Source organism: Fukomys damarensis, unplaced genomic scaffold (genome assembly GCF_012274545.1).
Source record: "Fukomys damarensis isolate Sample0158 unplaced genomic scaffold, DMR_v1.0_HiC HiC_scaffold_17, whole genome shotgun sequence".
NCBI lineage: Eukaryota > Metazoa > Chordata > Mammalia > Rodentia > Bathyergidae > Fukomys > Fukomys damarensis.
The window spans coordinates 35,714,431-35,737,225 of NW_022900929.1; the positions used below are offsets into that span (position 1 = coordinate 35,714,431).

At 51.5% G+C, this 22,795-nt stretch overlaps 1 protein-coding gene across 3 annotated transcripts; it reads right to left on the bottom strand.

Moving 5' to 3' along the window:
* Positions 1–929: 929 nt before the first annotated feature.
* On the bottom strand, positions 930–18,913 carry Bahd1 (bromo adjacent homology domain containing 1). 3 transcript variants are annotated; one of them, XM_010624680.2, is made up of 7 exons: positions 18,662–18,913; positions 6,866–8,299; positions 4,972–5,348; positions 3,769–3,928; positions 3,266–3,342; positions 2,507–2,607; positions 930–2,025 (listed from the first exon to the last, which is right to left on the bottom strand). In XM_010624680.2, the coding sequence occupies exons 2-7, from the start codon at positions 8,283–8,285 to the stop codon at positions 1,836–1,838; spliced, it is 2,325 nt and encodes a 774-aa protein (XP_010622982.1). In that variant the 5' UTR covers positions 8,286–8,299; positions 18,662–18,913; the 3' UTR covers positions 930–1,835. The 3 variants fall into 3 exon arrangements, with proteins under 3 accessions (XP_010622982.1, XP_010622984.1, XP_010622981.1); XM_010624682.3 differs by lacking the exon at positions 18,662–18,913 and adding an exon at positions 13,176–13,502 and having other exon boundaries at positions 2,507–2,598; XM_010624679.3 differs by lacking the exon at positions 18,662–18,913 and adding an exon at positions 13,176–13,501.
* Positions 18,914–22,795: the final 3,882 nt, after the last annotated feature.

Here is a 22,795-nt window from a genome sequence, read left to right on the forward strand (position 1 = left end):
TTGAAATTCTACCAGCTGCATTTTCAGGTTCGAAAAAATATTTCCACATCTAAGATTTCAAAAGCGTTTAAGTCCTGGGCAGCAGACCTGCCTTCTGGGAGGACAGGCCTCGATCTCTCCTATAGGTGAGGCTGAACCCCTTGACAACACCCTGGGAATCAGAAGGCTCCATGGGCTGGCTCTCCAGGGTCCCCACTGCAAGTCAGCCAACCACTTCTACTGCCCTGCCCTCCCAGGCTCATGCCTTCCTCCAAACAGCTTATTCAATACAAGGTGACCAGTTTCCCCTTCAGGGGTGGGAAATGCAACTCGGAGGTCTCCAGGCCCAACTCAGCCCAATAACCAATCAGGAACAAGCCATCTTCTAAGATCACGACAGGGTCCAGCGGTGCCCTCAGGACTCATTTCCACCTCCCACCTCCCTCTGCAGCCCCTGTGGACTGTCCTCACCCAGTGCCACCTCCACAACCTGCTGGGCCTGTCTGTCCCCAACCCTGGGGAGGACCCAGTGCTGCCTTCCTTGGCTCCCGCCTTGTGGAAGAATTCAGCTAGCAGGTTCTCAGCACCAGGTCCAAGCCACAGTGTACCCACTCCTCCCCACCATGCTCCTCTTTGGTACAAATAGGGAATAACCAGGCCTCTATCACCCTACAGAGTCCAGGGTCAAGGCCAGTCTAGTCCAGGACAGGACAATAGGGGGCTGAGCTGCCTCATCAGTCTACTCCAGTGAGCAGCTTGAGGTGAGAGCAGGGCCTCGGGGCATTGAACACATTGAAAATGCAGGTCCGCAGCTCCTCAAGTGAGTGACTGCAGCTCAGCAGGTCTGTGGACTGGTACAGTGTTGATTCTGGCTGGGATGTAAATTAGTGCAATCTACAAAAGACTAGGGAAGGGGGTGACAGGGCAAGGGGAGCCACAGCGCTCCTTTGGTTTGATTTCAGGTGCGTGTGGCTTAAAGAGTCATGTGTGAAGTTCTGCAAGAGGTTTCCCAGAACCTCCAAGTGTAAGGCAAGAGGAAAAATCTTCAACAAATCAGGTAGCAATTTTCCTTGTCCCCTGCCCCCTACTCTCTCCCAGAACCCATCTGTCCTCTAAAACATGACAAACTCCACAATAATCAGTTAACTCTCTGGGAAGCCAGACGTGCTAGGTGGCCTTCAATAGGTGGACAGGAGGCTGACTCCCACAAGTGGGCCACCTGTGACTGTTAAGGGCCGGATCAACTTGTCCCAGCACCAGTGGCTACTGCAGGGGCAAAGGAGGAAAGCCAGGGAGAGGCCCCAAGTCTAGGAAGAAGTCAATGCTCTGGAAGCTAGTCCCTGGCTCTCTATGCCTCAAAGGAACAAGCTCAGAACTGTGCTAGAATCTGGGAGAGCCTGGTCCCAGGCTGACAAGGGAAGCAGCCGGTCACAGTAGGTGAGGTAAGCTGGCTCCTGCCCCCTGTGGAGGGCTTAGGGGAGACTACAGAAGGGCCTGTTGGGCCTGGTTCCTGGATGAAATTACTCCTCCTCCTCGGCCAGGCCCCTCCATAGCCTGTGTCCCTCAGGTGTGACCCAGCCTCAGGGAAGACTGCTTCTTCAGGAGTCTCCTCCCAGGAAACCACAGATAGGCACCTTGGGCCAAGCTGAGGGCCCTGATGCTTTTCTTATACCCTGACCTTCCCTTCCCTTCCAGGGGCCCAAAATCCACAGTAGCCCCTGCCCTCACCCCCCAAGAAAACCACAGGATAGCAACCTAGACCCTGTGGCCCCTTCACCAAGTGCTGTGCTTCAAGCAGTGCCCCATGCCCAGAACCCCACTTGCTCATGGGCAGCCCCAGTAGGGGCACAAGGAGGCTACTGGGGGTTCTTGAGGATGCGGCCATGGCGGAAATCATAGACATGGCGGCAAAGGAACACCAGCTCAGGGTCCGTGTCCTCGGGCACTGTGCGGTGTGGCGGGGTGGAGTAGTCTGCAGACGGGGGCACCAGTGCTGTCTTCCGGCTGGGAAGGCCCTCACCTCGGCGCTTGGCCATGGCACAGAATCTGTAGCAATAGACCGTCTGCTGTCTTTACCAGAGCCACTTTTACAGGAAGAACAATTCCTTCCCCATCCTACCCAGAGAGCTGGGATAGCCCTTCCTGCTCCCAAGGGGGCCTCCTGCCCGTTCTGGGGGCTAGGATTGCTCTGCCAACCACTTCATCTTCTTAGACATGGGAAAGATCCACTGCCAGGGCTCCCTTCCAATCACCTGCCAGTTCTACATTTTCTACAAAGGGAGTACTGTCAGACCTCAGCTCTGCTCCAACCAGGCTATCTCAGTGGGGCAACAGTTTTTCTTCTTCATTCTCAAACACTCAGATGATGGAGGCAGGTTGTGAGGAAGAAGTTCTGGGAGATTAGGGCTGGTACTAAGACTGGACCCAAGCAGAGTGCCACCTCCATGCATCCCATGCCCCACCACCCACAACAGCCCCAGGGAGTCCAAGGGGAGAGGACAGCCAGAGGCTGCAGGGCTCCACCCACCTGCAGTACTCTGCAAAGGTCAGCACGTAGCATTTCTCCTCAATGCAGGCTACACTGTTCTGGTCCTGATGTCGAGATGCAAAAACTTCATTCTGCAAAGGCTCAAGGTGAGACAATAGGCTGGTTATCAGCACTGAAAGGCACCTGACTCCAGGAGATGCAGGCCTTACCTTGCTGACCTGGGCTGACTCTAGCAAGCTTCTTGGTAAGTGTGCCTCATTGCCTCCAGATACTCCCGCTAGGCTCCTCCCAGGACCCATCTACCCAGAAATAGTTGGCTACCTGCTCTAGTTCCCAAGACCTCTAGATCCCTTCTGCCCACCCTCTACCCATAGGAGGAAAGAATTGGTTCTCATCTTCCCCATTAGATGAAAGTCCCTGCAAGGGAAAGGAAGTAAAAGGTGAGTCTGGACAACAGGCAGATGAAGGGAGGAGTCTCATCTCCTGGCCTTTTCATGCTGCAGGGAATCAGGGCGAGGGGTAGAGGCCACCTCACCTGTTCTATTACAACATTTGGCAAGCCCTGGAATTAAGGGCTCCCCTTCTACCCCTTTTAGAAGATAAAGGTTATTATTTCCTTTGAAACATGAGCAGGGCAGTGCTGGAAAAAAGGCTAAACTCTGGTGGCTCCCTAGGTTTTCTGGAGTACCAAGTGGCAAGCCCAAGGACATAGTAGTCATGCCTTCCCCATGCCATGTCTCAGCACCACGACCTTGTGCTCTTCCATGCCACCCTCCTTGCCCCTGACAAGCAGCTCACCTCATGCATGCTGGGGCTCCGGCCTCCCTGTAAGTGCTCAGGTCTGTAATACCACAGGAGACTCATCATCAGCTCTCCTGAGGGGGTGACAGAAGGGATCACGCTGAAGGTGGCAACCCTGGTTACTCAGGCAGACAGGCTGGCCATTTGCCCTACAGGCCTGTCCAAACTCAATGCCTGTCCCTGTCCCTCAGGCTCCAGGTACCATGTTCCCTGCTCCAAGGCAAGCATTCAGTTGCCTGGAAGGCTGTTAGTCATGGGGGAAGCCAGGGAGGAGGCACTGACAGGTGAGTGCTGGGAACAGGTGCTCTGGTGGCTGACAACCCAAGCCACCAGGTCATCACAGCCTTGGCACCAGGCATATCCCAGCTGAGTGGAAGGCAGACTCTTTACCTGGTTGGGAAGACCTGTGGCAGGCCAAGGTCCAGGCAGGGACTGACCAGGGGCCTAATGTTCTAGTAAAGGCAGCTGCTGCTTGGATCCTCAACACAAAGAATGTGTACCTGACTCAGGGTTCTCCCAGAGGGCAGAGATCTTGGCCACATAAGGTGTGGATGTCTTTCTTGGACCCGACTTGAGGAGAACAGTGTCCCGGACTCGGATTGTCTCTCCATGCCGCTCTACTGCCTGGTAGCTCTTTCGGATGGCTGGTTCTGGCTCATCCTAGACAACAAACCAGTGACACTGATAGGCTTTCAGATCCTTGCACAGGGAGAAGGCAGACGGAGGGAGTGAGTGGCATTTTCCCTACAATTTCCTCAGGATGGTCTAACAACCAAGCATACTGGTACACTGGGCCTTTCTCTCCAAGCTTGGTTTTCAATGATAGGGTGGGGTGGGAATTCTCATGCTAAGAGAAAAGAAGGGAAATGGACACAGGTGGGAGAGCAGACCAAAGCTTCCAAGCTGCTCTTACTCAGCAGAGGCCTATGCCCTCACTCTCTCAAAGAAGTGCTGTCTCGGGGCCGGGCGTGGTGGCACACACCTGTAATCCCAGCACTCGGGAGGCTGAGGCAGGAGGTTCGCTCTGAGTTCGAGACCAGCCTGGGCTACATAGTGAGTTCCAGGTCAATCTCAACTACATAGTGAGACCCTGTCTCAAAAAACCAAAAACAAAATTAAAAAAAAAAAAGAAATGCTGTCTGGGTTTAAACCCTAAGCCACTGCTTTAAATGGCATAGTCTTGGGAGAGTTCTTGAATCTACTGCTAAGCTTCAGGTTTGTCACCTGTAAAATGGGGATGGTTACAGGATCATGGGGCCTATATCACAGAAGGCAAAGGTGACATACTGGCTGTGACATCAAATTTAGTAGGTATGTGCTGCATTCTAGCTGGCACTCTTCATTAACACTGATGTTCTCGTATCACTAATTTTCTCTGCCCATCCCAACTTCCCCTATTGATACTTGCCAAGAAAAATCTCCAGAAAGTATTCCAATTTATAAACCAAAACTGAATGATAGCTTAGGATGGAAGGGACAGAGTGAGCAAAGATGAGACATGAAGAAACATCAGGGCTACACCAGGATTTAGTGACAGACAGAAACCACCAGCTGTGAGTAGTGCAAAGGTTCAGGCAGGGGCCTGGGCCAGCAGAACTGGTTCCTAGGGTACAAGTGAGCTGCCGTCCTTAGTCACCTGTGCATAGCCAAAGCCATCTTACTACATCCCTATCCCTCCCCATCAGCTAAGAGCTGGCACTCACCAAGACATAGACGGCCTTCTCACAGGCAGCCCCAACAGGCATCCAGCCATTGGTGCGGCGGCGGCGGCGGCGGCGAGGGCGCTGGGCACGTGGCTGCTTGGGGTGGCTGGGCCTGCGGGCGGCCTTGCTCCTGGCGTTGTGCCTGCAGCCAGAGCCCGTGCGCAAACCTGACTTGGAGCCACTGGGAGGCTTGGCGCTCTGAGGGCATGCACGGGCTACCGTCTGGGGCTCCGAAGTGGGGGTCTGAAGATGGGGGACAGGCTCTGCTGCAGGTGGCACACTCGGCACAGGGCATCCCAGGAGCGGGTGGGCGGGTGAAGCTGGGTGGCTAGCTTCTGGGAGAGGGAATTCCAGCTGGCCCAGAGACCTGCAGCCTTCTGGAAAAAGGGAACAGTGGGTGAGATAAGGACACGCTGTAACCCTGCTCACCCATCTTCTCTCAGAGCTTTCTTCTCTTAGTTCTAAGTGGGCACACAGAGGTCCTGAGGTGGCAGGCAAGACAGCAGATGTTTCTGTCTTCCCTTCTAGGTTAAAGAAGTAGTAGCAATAGCATCCTTAGTCTGACTTGAGCTCCGCTGAGGCTTCCACAGAGCTGAGGAACAAGGATCTTGCAGACAGGTTGGGGGATGAGTCCCACACCTGCACCTCTCGAGCATTTTTTGCTTATTTTCCTTATGAGTATATTAACTAATTTTACCCTTAAAATAATCTCATGAGATTTTACAGTCTACCAGTTAATGGTCGTGGACAAGGAGCGGGGTGAGCAGTGCACTGTAGGCAGTTGAAACCTAATTAAGTGCCACACAACTCCCCCAACCCATAAGCACTTAGAATGGTGCCTGCTACATGGTGCTTATTGGTGGGCTTGTTGTAAGGTGAGCAAGAAGGGTCTAGACTTGGGGAGTGGCACAAAAGAGAAGGAAAAACCCAAGAAGCAGCCTGCTCTCAGGTCTGAGCGCTCCGACTCATGCCAAAACCTGACAGAACCAGTCTGGCCAGAGCCAAGTGGTCTATAAAGTTCTTTTATAGACCCCTGCAAGAAAGGGTGGGGGGAGGGGAGCATGGGGAAAGGCCCATCCCCTGCCTTCTAGCCAGCACAGCAGACCTGCTGGCCAGGGTAGCTCCAGTCCCCTCACATCCACCCAGAAGTCAGGAAAGCAACCTGGAGAGACAGGTAAGGAGACTCCTACCAGTCTAGGGGTGTTTTATCAGCTGGGTCACATCTCCAACATCTGGGTCTTGCTAGGAAGGCAAACTATGGGCTTGAACACTGTACCGACCAGCCACACCAGGGACTCTGCCTGTCTGGTCCTGGCACATGCTCACCTGTCCATGGCTAGCACGGTGATGCTATGTCTACGCAGCCCTTCTCTTTCAAGGCCTGTATGGCCAGGGCAAAGCTGCTCTACCACAGCTGGTGAGACCTCCTGAGCCTGTAACGCACCAACCTTTGTGTGAATGCTGACCTCAGCCAGCATGCAGATGGTTCGGGCTTCTGGAAAGGAATTCTACCTTCCCTTGGGGCGGGGGGCAGAAGGCACATGGGAACAACATGGTAAAATCCCTAATTACTGTATCTAAGAGTTTAAGACTATGGAAAGCCCAGTGGGGAGGAAGTAGAGCCCTCCTGCACCCTCCACACTGCAATGCTATCTAGCTGCCAGGCCTCACAATCTCCACTGGTAGCCTGGGCAAAGCAAGCCACAAAGCATGGAGCTCCTTTTCTGGATATGCTCCTAGGCTTGGAGCAAAGACTGGGTGAGACCTCCTTTCTCAAAGCCCCTACCTTCCAGGTAGTAGTTACATTCAAGGGGCCCCTGCCAGGAACTACAGCTCAGCCCCCAGGGTACCATGTCCCAGAACTTCCCAGAACATCCCAACCTGCAGTGCCTACCTGCTGCAAAAGGCATTTTGTAGAGGCAGCCACCACAGGTAGTGCCAATGCGGGTGAGAGACAGAGGCAACACTCCACAGACACTATAGCCGTTCACTCCAGTGTCCTCACCGGAGCAGTAGTGAGAAGAGCTCCAGGAAGGGTGTTGGAAAGGGCTGCCTGAGGGCACGGAGCTTGGGGCCAAGAGGAGCCCCTCCTTAGGGGCAGCCACTGGAGATAGCTTGCCCTCAGGGAGCATGGGACAGGGGGAGTAGCCCCCACACTGTAGCCCATCCTGGCCACAGTATAGGTAGAAGCTGCCAGGGGCAGTGAGCTCAGGCCCTCTACACAGACCACTGAAGTCGGCAGGGTTGCCAGGCATTGGCAGTGGGGACAGCTGTGGTGCAGGGAAAGAGGGCTGATGTAGTTCCTGCTTCGGAGCAGGTGACTCCTCGCCTGGGCGCCCAGGCTCCGGTTTCAGGGCTGCCTGACCCCCCATCAAGAGAGGCAGGTGGGGATGCAGCCCCAATGGACTCTCCAGAGCTTTGCTCAGGGGCTGGTAAGATGGCTGGATAGATAGCCCTCGAGTAGTGGCTGATGGCCTTGGCTCATTAGGGCACCCTTGCCAGCCTGTAGCCTCCCCAGAGCCAGCCCCCTGCCGGCCTTTGGGATAGTTCTTGCCATTGACCTTTGCCCACTTTGGCCGTAGGACCTTGGGTGCTGGAAGCTCAACAGAGCGCCCATCTGCTTCTGCGTGGGCACGCGGGGGCCGAAGGGGCAGCTCTCGCTCCTGGCTCAGCTTTAGGAAGGCAGCTGCGTTCAGGCTAGCCAGCCTCTTGGGAGCGGGGTCTCCATCTCGGCGGGCACTTTCATCAGGTGCTGGCTCTGGGGACAGGTCCCGGCTTCCTTCTCCCAGGTCTCCCAGCCGAGGCCGCTTCTTGGAGGAGGACCAGCTGCTAATAGCCCGATCGCGGTCTCGGCTGCCGTGTGGGTCTCCCCCTCGACTTCGGCGGGTACCTGTCACACTGTTGATGTCCTCCCGCTCCAGCAGCAGGTTATTGAGGGCTTCGGCATTCAGGGAAGCCAGGCGCCGCTTTCGGGGTTGTGCGAGGCCAGCGTCCTCACTAGATGAAGCAGGGCTGGGGGGCTTGGGCAGGTCAGGGGGCAGCTCATCAGCCTCATCTGCACTCCGTGGACCGGCCACATTTTCCAGGCGAGTCAGCAGCACTTTGCAGGCTTTGGGTTTCTCAGGAACCAATGGCCGCTTACGCAGTGGGTAGTTCTTGCGGCGCCCAGAGAGGTGCCCAGGGCTCTCAGGCATGCCTGGCTCCACACCCTCAGCCCCCTGCTCCATATTACTGTCTTCCATTTGCAGGGGCTCCCGGCGGCCAGTGGGGCCAGAACTCAGCATGGAAAGGGACTTCCTCCGAGTGTGTGTCATGGAGTCCCTCTAACCTGCAGGACACAAGTAAGGCATGCAATGAGAGGGGGCTGCTCTGGCCTGCCCCTGCCTGCTTCCTCCCCTACTGCAATCCACCCAGCCTCACCTGCAGGAACTCTAGCCAACCCTACTGTCTCCAGTCTGCATTTTCCTGAAACCTTCTTCCAGAGTGCAAAGGTCTAGGGAAATCAGGCTACCAAGTGCTATTCAGGACTGATTCCTTCATTAGCCTTTCAGCCCATGGTCCCTCTCAATGATGGCTCTGGAGAGCCTATGGAGTAGCAGACCCCAGAGCCAGGGGACAGGAGGAGCTCAAGGCAAAGTTCTGACCTCCCTGCCTGTTCTCCCACTACAACAGTGATGGTGAACCTATGGCACACATGCTACAATGGGCTGTTTGTATGAGTGGAAGGTCTCAATCACCATCACTACACTAGAAGCTCAATGCAGGGCAAGAGGAGGCTTTGAAAACACAGAATCAGGACAGTGACTTGGGTATTAGAAGCCCATCTATTCTTTCAAAATCATTTCCAACTCCTCCTGCAACTCCAGGCTTCTGAGACTGGCCAGCAGAGGGTAAGAACAGGGTCAATGAGGAGTTGAGATGAGAGCCTGACTTTTTGGCCATAGAGAGGCTAAGTCTAGCCACTGACGACTGCCTGGCACATAAGCCAGAAAAGCCCTAACTAGGTCTTGCTGGAAAAACCCGAAGGGTGAGGGGCCCATGGCCAGGGAGGTCTCAGCCAGTCCTTGGAGCCAGCTCCACTTCTGTTCAGATTCCAGGGAAGCGCGTACCAAAGAATGCCTGTGCTGGGAAAGGGGGTCAGCAAAGTTAAGATCAGCACACTCCCGGGGGACAATTAACCCAGCAGACAAATAAAGCTCCCAGTCAGTCCAGCAGTGACCCTTGGTTCTCTTTCTTGGTAAGCAAGATGTCTCACAACAGGCAGGACAGAGTCTCAGGACGCCCAAAACTCCTGAAAAGATGCCTGCAACCAGGCATGATCTAGCTTTGCTTGGGGTGGTAAAACACACCCCAATAATAATGGGGACAGCCAGAGCCCCAGTTCTGGGTGAGGCGGACCACAGCCAGTTTTGCTTTGCCTGAGAGGCCAAGGCAATGCAGAACAGTATGTAGGAGGTGGGAGGGGCTGGTAGTGGTTAGAGACTTTGGAACTGTTCACTACCTAACTATTGCACTGCTACTGATAGTCACACTCACTCTGCTCAGAGCTGGGAGCAGTCCCTGCTGGGCCAGGATTTAACCCTGGATGTCCCAAGCCTGAGGACCTCCAGGGATTGCTGAGTCCCTCCTAGCTAGTGCCTGTGGCCTTGGGCCAGAGGCTGGGGTCACTGAGCACCTTTTCTCCAGAGATACACAGTACTAGCTGAGAGGATGCTCAGAATACCTGGCTGAGGGCAGTGTGGTCAACTTTCACCCCAAGAAAGGACTCTGAAAACAAAAGGGCAGTCAGCATGCCAGGTTTTGCTCTGGCCATATGCAGGGACTGCTACTGTCCTGAGATCAGACCCCAGGCAAGACGGACCCAGGAGGCAAATCCATTCATTCCTAGAGCATAGACAGAGCTCTCCGAAAAATCCTAGGCATCTGCTAGTCTCCATAAGACTCTTCTTTGAACCAGGATGACCAATGCCCCTCACTGCTCAGCATGCTTAAGAGTAATACTTATTTTCCCTTTCAAAAGCATCCCAGCCTCTTCCAAGCCACAGGCCCTTGTCTCCAAACAAGGGCACCCCCTGGCCTAAGTAGACAAACACACAGCAAACAGGAGTAAAACACATCCGAATTTCCTAGGAAAATCCAGTGACCTGGAGATGGATGCTGAGTGGATAGATTATGTTGCTGAGCAGGGACTGAAGCCCCTCAACAGGCCCCAAGTTAGTAGAAGGGCTGGGCCTGGGAATGACTGGGGGCCAAGGCTGAGGACACCTGGACTGGTGGCCTTTGAGGACACAGATACCAAGTACCAAGCAAGGAAGGGTGGAGAGGAAAGAACTATCTAGGCTCTGAGAGGGCTCAGCAGGAGCAGGCAGGACTGGCCTGACATTGGGCTGCTAGGGTGGGTGGTCCTGGGGTCCTGGCACATCTGGGCCCACTCAGTCTTTTTCTCTCAGCACGCAAAGTGCCCTAAGCAGGGAGAGATGGGAAGGGAAGGCAGTGCCTTGACCTCACTCTTAGGAGCCTGTGCCTGGAAGCTAAGGATGTGTTCCCTGTAGAGAATGCTGCTCTTTATCCTCCCTCTGCATTTAGTACTCCAGTCCCTCAGGCATACCCACTGTGCCCAGGGGGCGGGCATCTGGAGAACCCTCCAATTCCTAGTGTGGGTCTCACTTCCAAATTAAGAAAAGGAGCCTCCTTCTAACCTCCCCTGAATCTGCCCTGTCACCTGCTAAAACCACCCAAGGCCATCAAAGCACACTGCAAAACAACGCTCAGCTTTCATGTGACGCCTTAGGCGGCCACAACATCCCGGTCCTAAGGAGAGGCTGGTGTCTCTGCAACTTGCCTCTGCTGCACTCCTAGGCAGAAGAGGGCATGTATGAGTCATGTTCTGAAGCGCCTATGAGCCTGTGAGAACCTAGGCTGCAGCTTTTCCCTGGACTGGGGTGGGTGGAGGGGCTCTGGGCCTGTGAGGCCCTCCAACCTGAAAGGGATGGGCCTAGCCTGGGCTGGCTGAGGGAAGATGATCCCAGGAAGGCCAACAGGCCAATCCTGCTGGCCTTCTCACTCACAGTAGCTCAATCAGAAACTTTCTGGGTCTCCTTAGCACTGCTGTTCCATCTGGGAAGCCCTGTCCTCCCAGGCACCAGTAACTCAGGCCCCTTTGAGAGAAGGCTCCCAGGAGGCACTCCATCTAGATGGTATCAAGCAAACTCCCACTGGAGAAAACTAGTCTGACTGTCCCCAGCTCCAAAGAGCTGCCATTGAACACAGCAGCTGGCCAGGGGGTCTCCAGGCTAAACCCCAGAACCCCACAGTATACTCCAAAGTCAGCTAACAGACTGGTCTACCATAGTCACACCATGGTTTCAAAATCATGGTGGGAGTGTGGGCCTTAGTGATACCTAAGCCTGCTCAGGGCTGGAGGAAGTTGTTTCCACAGAGGCATAAAGGGTGACATGTCCTGTCTCTTGCCCTAAAATTGCCAGGCTGAAGGCAAGAGCATTGAAGCGAGGCCTAGAGGGGCTGGCAGTGGTGCTACTGAGAGGAAAACTAGGGTGGGGTCTGAAGGGCAGGTCAAGGCACAAACTACCCCCACCCCCAAAAGCAGAGGCTGCCTCAGGGTAGAGGCCACCTCAGGGTAGAGGCCTTTGGCCTGGGCCCCTGCTCCCTTCACTCAGCTCTGGATAGCACCCAGCCCCCCATCCTCTCTTGTCTGGGCACTTCTCTTCTCAAACTCTCTTACCTACAGTAATAGGAATTCTGTTTTATTTTCAATGGGCAGGGAGTGTTTGGGGTTCTTGAATAAGGGCAGACATGTCACCTTGGTGAGGGCCAGAAAGGGCACTGCCCGGCCATCGCCCTCCAATCACAGTGCAAGCCCCATGACTGGGCTCAGCTGAGCAATACCTTACTCTACATTTTCTTTTGGGATAATTTCTTCCCTCTGAAAGAAATAATGTTTGGGGCTGGGGATTTAGCTCAGTGGTTCCACTGCCTGCCTTGTAAGCACAAGGACCTGAGTTTGCTCCCCAGTACCAAAAAAAAAAAAAAAAGTAACGTGTGTCTGCAGCACTAAGTTTCCTGAATCTTCTGTCAAAGTAATGCGATGCACCACGAGCACAAAGCCAGGCCCTTTTTAATTTACTTGATCTTACTGCATGGAAAAACATGTGAAGCTGCTGTAGTTCTTATGGTAAAGCCAGATAAAGGCCCTGGCATCTCCTGAATCTCTTGAAAGTAAGAAAGAAAAAGAACCAAAGCTCTGAGGCAGGCAGAGCTAGATTTAAAAGTTAGCTCTGGGGTAGGGTGAGGCTCAGTGACAGAGCACTTGCCTAGAACATGGGACAACCTGGATTCAATCTCCCATATGGCAAAAAAATAAAACTGCTGGCTTTGCCCATTATGAGCAACTTAGTTTAATTCTCTGAACTTTGGCTTCCTCCTCTAAAATGGATAACCAAAACAAACCTTACTTAAGGATGGTGGTGAAGAAGTCAAGTCATTCTGCAGCAGTGAATGGGAGCCTGGGCAGCTTTGGCTAGGTGGCCAGCCTCCTCCTGAAGCTGTGAGAACGCTGAAAATCCAGGTTGCACCTTAACTCTGCTCTCCTGCTGTGCCCCAAACATGCAACTGTCTACCCTAAGGAAGAGTGACTACACTGCTCCTCTTCCTCCTCTTCCTTGCAGAGGCAGTGTGGAGTGGGGGGATGGGGGCTCGGTTTACAACACTGCCAAGAGGGCAGGGAGGGGCAGGGGATTTAGCTCAGTGGCATCGAGCCTGCTTTGCAAGTGCAAGGTCCTGAGATCAATCCCTGGTACTGGGGTGGGGTGAGGGGTGAGAGGCAGGGCAGATACTGTATAACCCAGCAGACCCAGACAACAGCCATGCCTCAGAAGGTGAGCTCCTCAGAGGCCAAGGTCAGCATCAAACCCAGCATGAGGTGAGAGGGAGTACTCTCTCTTCTACTGTGGCATCTGACTGAGGTTTCAGGGTTGACACCCACAAACAACACAATTCTAGGTTCTGGCAGTACAGGGCTCCAACCCCAGGCACTGCCTGTGAAGAGACGTTGTCTTTACCACCAGCACTGTCCATATGATGGTGTTGTCTTAACTGCTGCAGGCACTCTACAGTCCCTGCCACCAAGCTAAGGCCTGGACACACTTGGGTGGAAGCACAGCACAACACACCCAAGTAGAACTCACCTGACCCATGTGGACACAGGGTTGAGTGTCCTTAGATCTGGTGGCCATCTGAAGAGCCAGGCCCTTCCCCCAGAGGCATCAATCCTATCCATCTATGGCCTGTCATGCTACCTGCCCCTCACATGTCACAATGGGGCTCTGGGAGCCTAGAGGCAGGAATAGCCAGCCATGCAGGGAAGGTTCACACCTATACCATGCAGGTAGGCTCTGGTCTGTCATCCAGTCAAGCCCTGCAGCCAGGCCCTACCTTTGGCTCCTCTTGACTACTGTGACCATCCCATTGCTAGAGCCCAGACACACAGGACCTAAACCCAGGGCTGCACCCAAGGATCCAGAACCACTACTTCCCTCTAGCTTCAGAACAAAGCTGGACATACCCCTCTGGAATGATAAAGGCACACAGACCCAGTGGGGGTTCTAATTTATGGGATAAACTCCTTTAGGTGTGTCAGAATCCTGGTTCAGCAGAGGCAGGTAGGAAATGCCTAATGAGGAGGCAGGGCCACGCCCATAGGTGGGGGTGGGGTGAAAAGACAGGAAGGCCTTCCTCCCATCTCCCAAGGTGCTACACAACACAGGGCCACTGAGCAAGGGCTCAGGGAGAGCACTATAACTCAGCCGTACTACAGTGTTCTGCTTTAAGAAACTGTAATCGGCTGAGCATGGCAGCACATACCTGCAATCCTAGCTACTTGGGAGGCTAAGGCAAAAGGATCACAAGTTTGAGCCTGAGCAACTGAGCACAACCTTTAAAAAAATTTTTTTAAAGAGCTGGGAATCTAGATCAGTGGTAAAATGCTGCTGAGTTCAATCCCCAGTACCTCCAAAACAGAAAGCAAGAAGAGAACAAAAAGAAAAAAGAAAACTCTAAACTGACAAATTAAGAGGTAATCACATACCAGGCACAAGTGACCCATGCTTGCAATTTCAGCTACTCCAGAGGCTGAGGCAGGAGGATTGTCAAGTTCAGTCCAGCCTGGGCAACTTAGTGAGACCCTGTCTCAAAAATTAAAAGGGGCAGAGGTAGAGGGCTTGCCTAGCATGCACAAGGTCCTGGGTTCCATCCGCTGTTCCCTCTCCAGAAAGGCAATCGCATTCCCACACAATACTAAAACTGGTCTTGAGGGCCCCCCTTAAAGACTGGACTACGTTAGGTGGCTGGTCTTCCCTTGCTCTTCCTGGTGCACAGCTACTGTGAGCACGAAGCAGACCTACATACACAAGTGCTAGCTGCCCACCTAAGCCAAAGTACCTGCTACTCATTCCTAGGCATGAGGCAACTCTTGTGACCTTTGCCCATTCATTCAGCCAACACATGTCCCCCATCCTAAAAAGTAGCTGTGAGACCACGTGGGGCTGGAAGCCACTTCAGGCTTGGTCAAGGTCTTGAACTCTGAGCCCCAGCTTCCTTGTCCATCAAGCATGTCCATGGAGAGGATGAAGTTAAAAAAAAATGTACATGCCTAGCAGATGGCCTGGCATACAGCAGATGCTCAATAGAAGTAAATCCTTTTTTTTTCTTTTCCCCCTCTATGTAACAGTTCAGCCCTTAGAACTGAGAAGCTGGAGTGTGGACAGGCAGAACACGGGTCAAGGCACCAACATGGCCATGGTAGAAGGCTCAGACGTGGCTGAGAGCTTCCAGAAGGCACTGTAAGCCAGGTCTTCATTCAGAAGCTTAGGGAGAGCCTACTTAACATCCGGTGTACTATGGAAATAAAAGTCAAGTGGGGCTGGGGATTTAGCTTAGTGGTTCCTGTGTCCAGCAAGCACAAGGACCCGAGTTCAATCCCCAGTACCCCCACCCAAAAAAAAAGTCAAGCGAAGAAGGTGGTGCTCTAAGAAACTCATTTCATAATTCTGGGATGCAGGAAGGAGCAACCAACAAAGGCTAAAGTCTCAAGGCAGTAGACAGCTGCCACCTTCCCCAGAGTCAACCCTGTGGGCTCTGTGGATGATTATTTCAGGTTAGGGCATGAGAGCTCCAGGCTGAGGCTCTCAGATCTTTCCACCCAGACACACACTGCCCAGGATGGGCCAGAAGGAAACTTGCCTGGGGCAGGAGCCATTTGCTCTGGTTAGTTAACAGAGTAGAGAAATAAAACAGAAATAAGGATCAGGCACACCAATGTAAGCTAATCAGTGAGCCTGTAACAAACCTGAGGGAAACATCTCACTACTGATGCACCTTTATGTGTGCGCATGTGCATGTGTGGACAGTCCTGGGGATTGAACCTAGCGGCATTCTACTACTGAGCTACATTCCCCAGCCCTTTGTGTTATTTTTTATTTTGAGACAGAATCTTGCTAAAATTGTCCAGGCTGGACTCGGATCTGTGATTGTCCCACCTCAGTCTCCTGTGTAGCTAGGATTACAAGTGGACCATTGTGCCTGGCCAACACATTCTTCAAAAACCACGTCAACCCACTTCATGCACCTGCCCAGGCATGGCAAAAGATGTGTGCCTGTTCGATCACCAGGATGGTGCTGGTGATGCAGCTCAGTAGTTGAGCATTTGCCTAGTATGTGTGAGGCCCTATGTTCAACTCCTAGCACTATAAAAATAAAAAAAATTAAGTCAGGTATGGTGGCCCAGGAGTCTAAAGCCAGCCTGAGCAACACAGTGAAAGCCATCTCAAAAAATGGCACAACCACAGGAACGCTCCGGGAACCAATAGCTTATGCTCAGGCTTCTACGATGGTGTGCCAAGATAGGGGTGCCATCTCCAGTACTGAACAGAACTGGCTAGCCTAGCCAAGATGGAGCTCTGCCCTACACCTTTCCAACTCAGCTTAGACTTCCTGAATGAGCCAGGCATGAAGGACAATCCCTGAAGACCAGGTCCTCCTAACACACCACTAGCAGGAGAAGCCACAAGGCAGACCCCACCAGAGTCAGACCAGAGTCACAACACGATCACCTCTCCTTGCTTAGTTAAGTGATCACTGCCACCCCCAACAGGACACAAGCTCTATGGGGATGGGTAGGTTCTGCCTTCCGTACTAGATCCACAGGGCTTAACAAGAGTTTGCTGAATGAAGATCTGGCTGCCCACCTGCCCCACACCATATCTGTCAATATGCCTTATCCAAAATGCTTAGAACTGGAAGTGTTTCGGATTTAATTTCTAAGTTTTTCGGATTTTCGAATATAGTACATACACTTTACCAGTTGAGCTTTCCTAATCTGACAATCCAAAATCTATATACCTAGCCCTTTAAAAAAATTTTTTAAAAAAAATTTTGAGACAAGTCTGGCTAATTTGCTTACGTTGCCCAGGCTGTACTCAAAAATCACATTCCTCCTGCTTCAACTTAAAGATGTGTACCACATTACCTGGTTTCAAATCCAAAACTTTGTGAGTACCTTCTGAGTTTCAAGTTTAGGAATCAGGGATACTCAACCTGTGTAATTTTTCCATCCTAGACTAATGGTACCACTCAGAGCTCAGGACAAATACCCTGACCCCAAATTCTCCCCTATCGAGTCCACTGTGTTTTCAGTCAATAGGTTACTTTGAGAAATTGTTCATATTTACACAGGACCACCATCCACTCTTCTTTCTCCCAATGTGCTCACCTGTGACACCCAAACCACTGAATGAGTGTACTACTTTATTACTAGACATCCTTGTGTCAAGACAAAGAAGGGCAAAGACATGAAAGTGAAATCGGCAGCCAAGAACCAGAACTAGCACTATCAAGCCCCGAAGTTCCCAAGAACGTACGTCAGGGAGCTCTTGACTGACCACAGAAGCCTCTGTTATGACAGGACAGCCACCAAGATTTGTACTCACTCAGTGCAGAGCACCACCCCTTAGCACAACACTTACCATCTCACCCATCCTCTCACAGCCCTGGGAAGTAGCTGCTGGCTTCTTATCCGAAGGAGGCTGAGCCAGATAATGGAATTAAAAGAACCTGCTGTGAAGGAGGGCAAGGATGGTGCACCAAGGGTCCCAGCGCCCACATTCCCACATGACCACCCACTGCTCTCTCTGCCTCAGAGAACAGTCACTGGGTGGCAGACCAACAACACAGCTCACTCATTTAACTTATTTTTTCTGTTGTTTTAATTATTGACATTATAACATATTCATTTTCCCTCAATTTTTAACCACAAAGAAACTGAAAATGATCTCCATTTAAATGGCATCTATGGGCTGGCCAGGGAACATAAACAAACTTTAAAAAGTGTTTCTATAGAAAAGTTTGCTCAGGCTGAGTATGGTGATACAAGCCTATGATCCCAGCACTCAGAAGGCTGAGGCAGGATGGCCACCAATTCAAGGCCAGGCTGGGCTACATAGTGAGTTCTAGGCCAGCTTAGATGATAGTGAGATTGTGTCTTAAAAAAAAAAAAAGTTTACTCAAAGTTCTCAAAAAACTTTTATGTGAACTTTTGAAACAAACCTATTTGTGCCCTAGAAAGTGGTGAGAGCTCCAAAGATATATTGCTCTAATTTCACAGTATATCCAAAAAAAGGTGTCTATAAACATCCCCAAAGCCTCTATGCACATCCTTTGCCCCAGCTGAAATTCCCTTCCTTTAGCACAGACTGAAAGAAGACTGAGATTGGTTATCACCGCCCAGTCACCCTAACATGCAGAGACACAACTCCCACTAGCTACCTCTCTCTGAGGCAAATAAATCCCAGTACTTTCAAGCTTCTCTACAGATCATCTCTTATAGTCATCTTGCGTTTCTAGAATTCTTTCCTATATTCTGTCCAAACTGCATGAGCCCCGCAGGCACAAAGCAGGGCACACCCTTCATCCCTGGGGAAGGTCCAGCCCACCCTTGCCACCCTTCTGGCAGCTTGTCAGATCTCCTGCACCAAGTGGCACTGTAGTAACAATCTTCTCCCAATTTCTACAAAGATTCTCTAAAAACCAGTAATTCTTCTCTAAACCTCTTGGCCACGTGGGAATGTGATTAACAAACCAAATTATCCCCACACATTTCAAACAGGTATCTACAATTGAAGGAAGATAAAAGTCTGGGCCACTTTCTCCTCTGTGGCAGGAACAAAAAAAGCTGTATGAGTGAGAAACAGGGAGTCACTGAAATCTGTGGGATTATGAGAAAGGCAGAAGCACACCATATCCCATGTCCTTACCCATAGATAGAAGGGCAAGGCGCCTCTCCTTGCTAGAAATGAACTAGAGAAAGTCTCTGCCTGGCACTGATACTGCTAAGAATAGGCATGTACTTTCTCATACAGCTAACTCAGTCATGGTACCTGAGAAGTAAGTTCCCAAACCACACTGGCCAGGCTAAGAGACAAACCCATTTTCCCCCTGGTGGATAGGGCCTGCAGAGGATCTCAGGGACAATGCTAGTGGAGGGCAGGGCTGGGGACACTGAGTCTAGGGAATAACCATCCCTGCAAGTACTTCCTCACTGGGGAAAGTGGAATCTGATGATCATCCCTTCGATGTAACACAAAATCCTGGATGTGACTGCATTCTGGGGCTTACTCACCAAATCCACATTTCTCATAACTTTCCAGACCAGGTTGCTGGGGGCAGGACATTCAATTGCCATTAGGACCCAGGGCCAGGCGTTCAGTGGGAGGGAGGATGCCTGTCAGACCCACTGGCCCTGAGGAGGCCATCTGCAGCTGCTCTTCCTCCTTCTCCCTTTTAGCCATTTTACTGCTCATTAGCGGCAGTACCAGGAGGCGGGCTGGGAAACATAAAGAAGCTGAAATTCAAACCAGTCCGTTTCACTCCAGTTAGGTGCCTCCTATAAACCTAGGCAGGATTTCATCACCAGGACCTCCCCATACCCTGTCCTTGGGAAGTTTAAGCAGCTTGAGGGGTCTGGAACAGCAGAATCTGAGGACCCCAGGCATCAGGAGCTTAGCTTCAAATTTTCATCTACTCTTGATGATACAGAGGATTTCTCATCTTTTCAGGGTGAAAAACCACTTTAGTCCCAAGCTGGTCTATCAACTCAAGACTGAGAGACTTTCAGGACCAGAGTCCTGGGGTTGCCATCAGAACCCAAGCACACTCTCCTTGTCCCTCCAGAGTCCTCGGCACAATGGCAAGTTCACAAAGGAAGTGAGCCTTGCCAGACTGTGCCAGCAAATTCCCATAAATACTTGAGTCAGGGTAGCACTGCTTATGTAAAATGTTTCCCCATTGAGAGATGCTGCTTTATTTACATTCTTCACAACCCATTCATAAAAAGGAGGCCCTTTAATATAGGGGCTGTTCATATAATGCTCCATAAACTCAGCAGATTCAGCTGGCAGCCCGAGTTCAGCACAGGCTACTTCCCAACTCCACTTTCTTCCTTAAGGTTTTTTCTCCTCAGTGACTCACCTTGTGATAGGACACTGAGGCCAGATGTGCCAGATCAAGGCCAAAAGGAGTAAGAACAAATAAAATGAAAATATGAAGTCCTTTTGGATGCTGGGACAGAGGTGGGGAAGAACGAAAATAAATAATTTGCAAAACCCCACAGAACTCCAATTTGAAGTATGCATGCTAGGAGTTTGAGTCTCTTCCAGGTCTACTAAAATTTCCTTTGTGGATGTCAAACACTCCCTATACCTCATACCTCTAAATACCAGAGAAGGTGCGGAGGGCACTTTTTCTAACTCAAACGGAAAAGAGAAAGGAAGGCTCTTTCCAGTTTTTAATATGCACTGTAGATGAATAAACAGGAATTTTCTCTCCTTCTGGGTAAAAGTGTTCCAGGGGCTGCTGGCTCCAAAAAGGGGAGCCTAATTTTCTCAGGGTAAAGAAACTCAGGCAATCCTCATGAAAAGAGGAAGGATCGTGTTCTGAGACACACAGCCAAACATCATGAGCAGCTGAAGAGAGCGCCCAGGAGAGGCATTCTGAGATAGCTTTTCTCTTGCTACAGTAGGAGAAGTAGTAGGGATTTTTTTAATTGACAAGGGAGAGGTCTGCATTGCCATGACAACTGTGAGGGGTGGCCTTCCTCTAGGAAGGGAAATGCCAGTCCATTAATCAAACTGGGGCACAAAGGGGAGGTCTGGGGGTAAGAGGTGGGTACAGAATATGTTTCTCACTGTCTAGCCTCACACCAGTCACACCTCACCAGTCCTCTTCCCCATGTCCCCCAAGGCTGATGGAGAAGTTCTGAGGGAGCTGGGACCATAGCTTTCCTGACAGGTCCAATGTAGGGCAAATCTTGCTCCCAGCGTCAGTGATGCCCTCAAAAACACCTCCTACAAAATGAACCCTAAACTCCCACCCACAGGCCAGACCCAGGGTTATTGTTCTTTTTTATTTTCAGAATCATGTTTTCTCCCTCATTTACACCCAATTTGAGAAGAGATAAAACATATGGATTCATTTAGCACAGACAAGGAAAATTGCACAAGAACATCAACAGAGACCAGGCTGGTGGGGCAGGAGGAAAACAGGATTACAATCTTCTTCCAACTCATGTCTACGTGGTGATGTGTGAGCAACTCACAGGACTGACTTCGCCAGCAGCAACATCAGGAAAGGCAGCTAAATTCCTGTATTGGAACACCCAAACATGCACTGTCTATGTGCCGTTGACAGAAAAGGTCAGAAATCCCCAAGGACTCTACACTGAGCCTTCATGGAGAAGCCAAAGGGAAGGTTTTCCCTCTGTTCCCACCTAGGCAGCCAACTGCATCATTTCATTCAGCAACAACATGCAGGGACTGGGGGTATAAGTCAGTGATAGAGTACTTGCCTAGCACATGCAAAGCCCTGGGTTCAATCCTTAGCACCACAAAGAAACAATATAAAATAATGTGCACAGCATTGTGTGAGAAACACAGGAAGGTTCTCACACACACATTTAACACTCATATTGTCCCTGTCCTTATCTGCAAAACCACTCAAGATACCATGTTTAAAAATCCCCACGCTCAGAGGCAGATGACTACTTGGTCTGGAGTAGCCTGAGCAACAGCAAAACTACAGATAAGTGGTAAGAAAAAAAGAGGGTGGGAGCAGGAGCAAAGGTACAAGGAGACAATGTGCATGGCAAGCCTGGGGAAGAGCCTCAAGGACACTGCCTGGGGTCAGACTGCAGGGAAGGGAAGGAAGCCACACAGTTCTGTGGGTAAGGGACATGCAGAAGGGGTGCTTTAGGAAGAATGATCTGGTAGCCGTGTACAGAAGGGCCAGAGGAAGCAGGAGGGAAAAGGAGGCTATGATTACAACACAGGTCTGACAGGACGGTGGAGCAACAGAAAGGAAGAATGGGAGGGAGACATCAAAAGAGGGCCCATCACTGGTTCATCTCCCCAGAATCAGCCCCTCTAAACACAGGTCTGACACACAGGCCAGAGTCCTGGACTAGGTTAAGGGCCCTACCTATCAAAAAAGGAAATGTTAATTTGGCAACTTCCTTCACATTCCAGGAGACAGACCAGGTCACCCCATTTGACTGCCACCAAAATAAATCACATATGGTGTAGCCCCATAGAAAGCACAAAGGCTTTCTGCCTTCTCTGGATTTTAGACATACAATTAAATTCTCTCAGAACAAACTTTTAAGTCTCCTGTGTGAAGTAATACTGCTCTTTCCCGCAAGCCTCAACTCCACCCAGGTTGGGGTCTAGACCCTACTGGGAAGGGGTGTAAGGATGGTTATGAATTAACTCCACACCCTACTCCCCTCTGGCACCACTGACAGGCAGCTTTGCCAGGGGGTGCTTACAGCCGACCACAGCTGAGAGCAGCTCCTCACCTGCTCTACTATGGTGTGACTTGAACCCAGATTCTCTTAAAAAAAGCACCCCCTAAACAGCCTGGGTTTCTCTGCTTTTGTCATTCTGGGTCCTCCTCCAAGTGTGGGCTCACATGAGTGGGCATAAGAGCTGAGAGTGGTTTTATAAATGGATAAGCAACATCCAACTTAGGGAGCTTATCATGATAGGGTTGGAGGCACTCATGGCTTAAACTAGTGGTTCCCAAACGTGCTCCTGCTGGCCAAGGACAGTGGTCTCCTTCTGAGACATGTGGTTCCTCTGATGCCCTTTTCTGCATTTTGTGGAAGACGTGGTGGTAAAGAGGGTAGTCGGGGTAATGTCTCGGGTGGCACAAAGAAAAAGGACTCTTGGAAGTCTTATTTTATCATTACATTTCTACTTGGATTTATAAACTCATTTTCCTACCAGAGAGCTATCTAGGCAAAGTGCTGCCAGCAGTTGTGGAGGAACAGTTAGAGCACACTTGGGGGCTGTCTCTGGTACCACTCAAACTAGTCTTCTGCACTCTTAATGCCCACAATGGGTGACCAAGAGACATCTAAGTGGAGTTACACCTCTCCTGGTGGGCAGACTCAGCTTGCTGAAAACAGCCCAAAGCCAGGCTCTAGAAAAGCTCACAGTACTGTCGCCTCGGGGAGTCCAACAGCTCGGTCCCCACCGGCCAGGGCGCACTGTGTGCACACCCCCACCCTGCCCCTCCGCCTTGGCCAAGTCGACCCCACTCTTCCCAGAGCCTCGAGGCGATCAGAGAGGCTGGAGCAGAGAGCCAGTGCCGCAGCTCCTCCCGGCGGCGAGCACCGGGGCCCCCGCAGTCTCGGACAGTCTGGCTGCGTCGCCTACCCCTCGGGGTGGGTGCCCCGAATCTGCTCCCCTCCCGGACACCA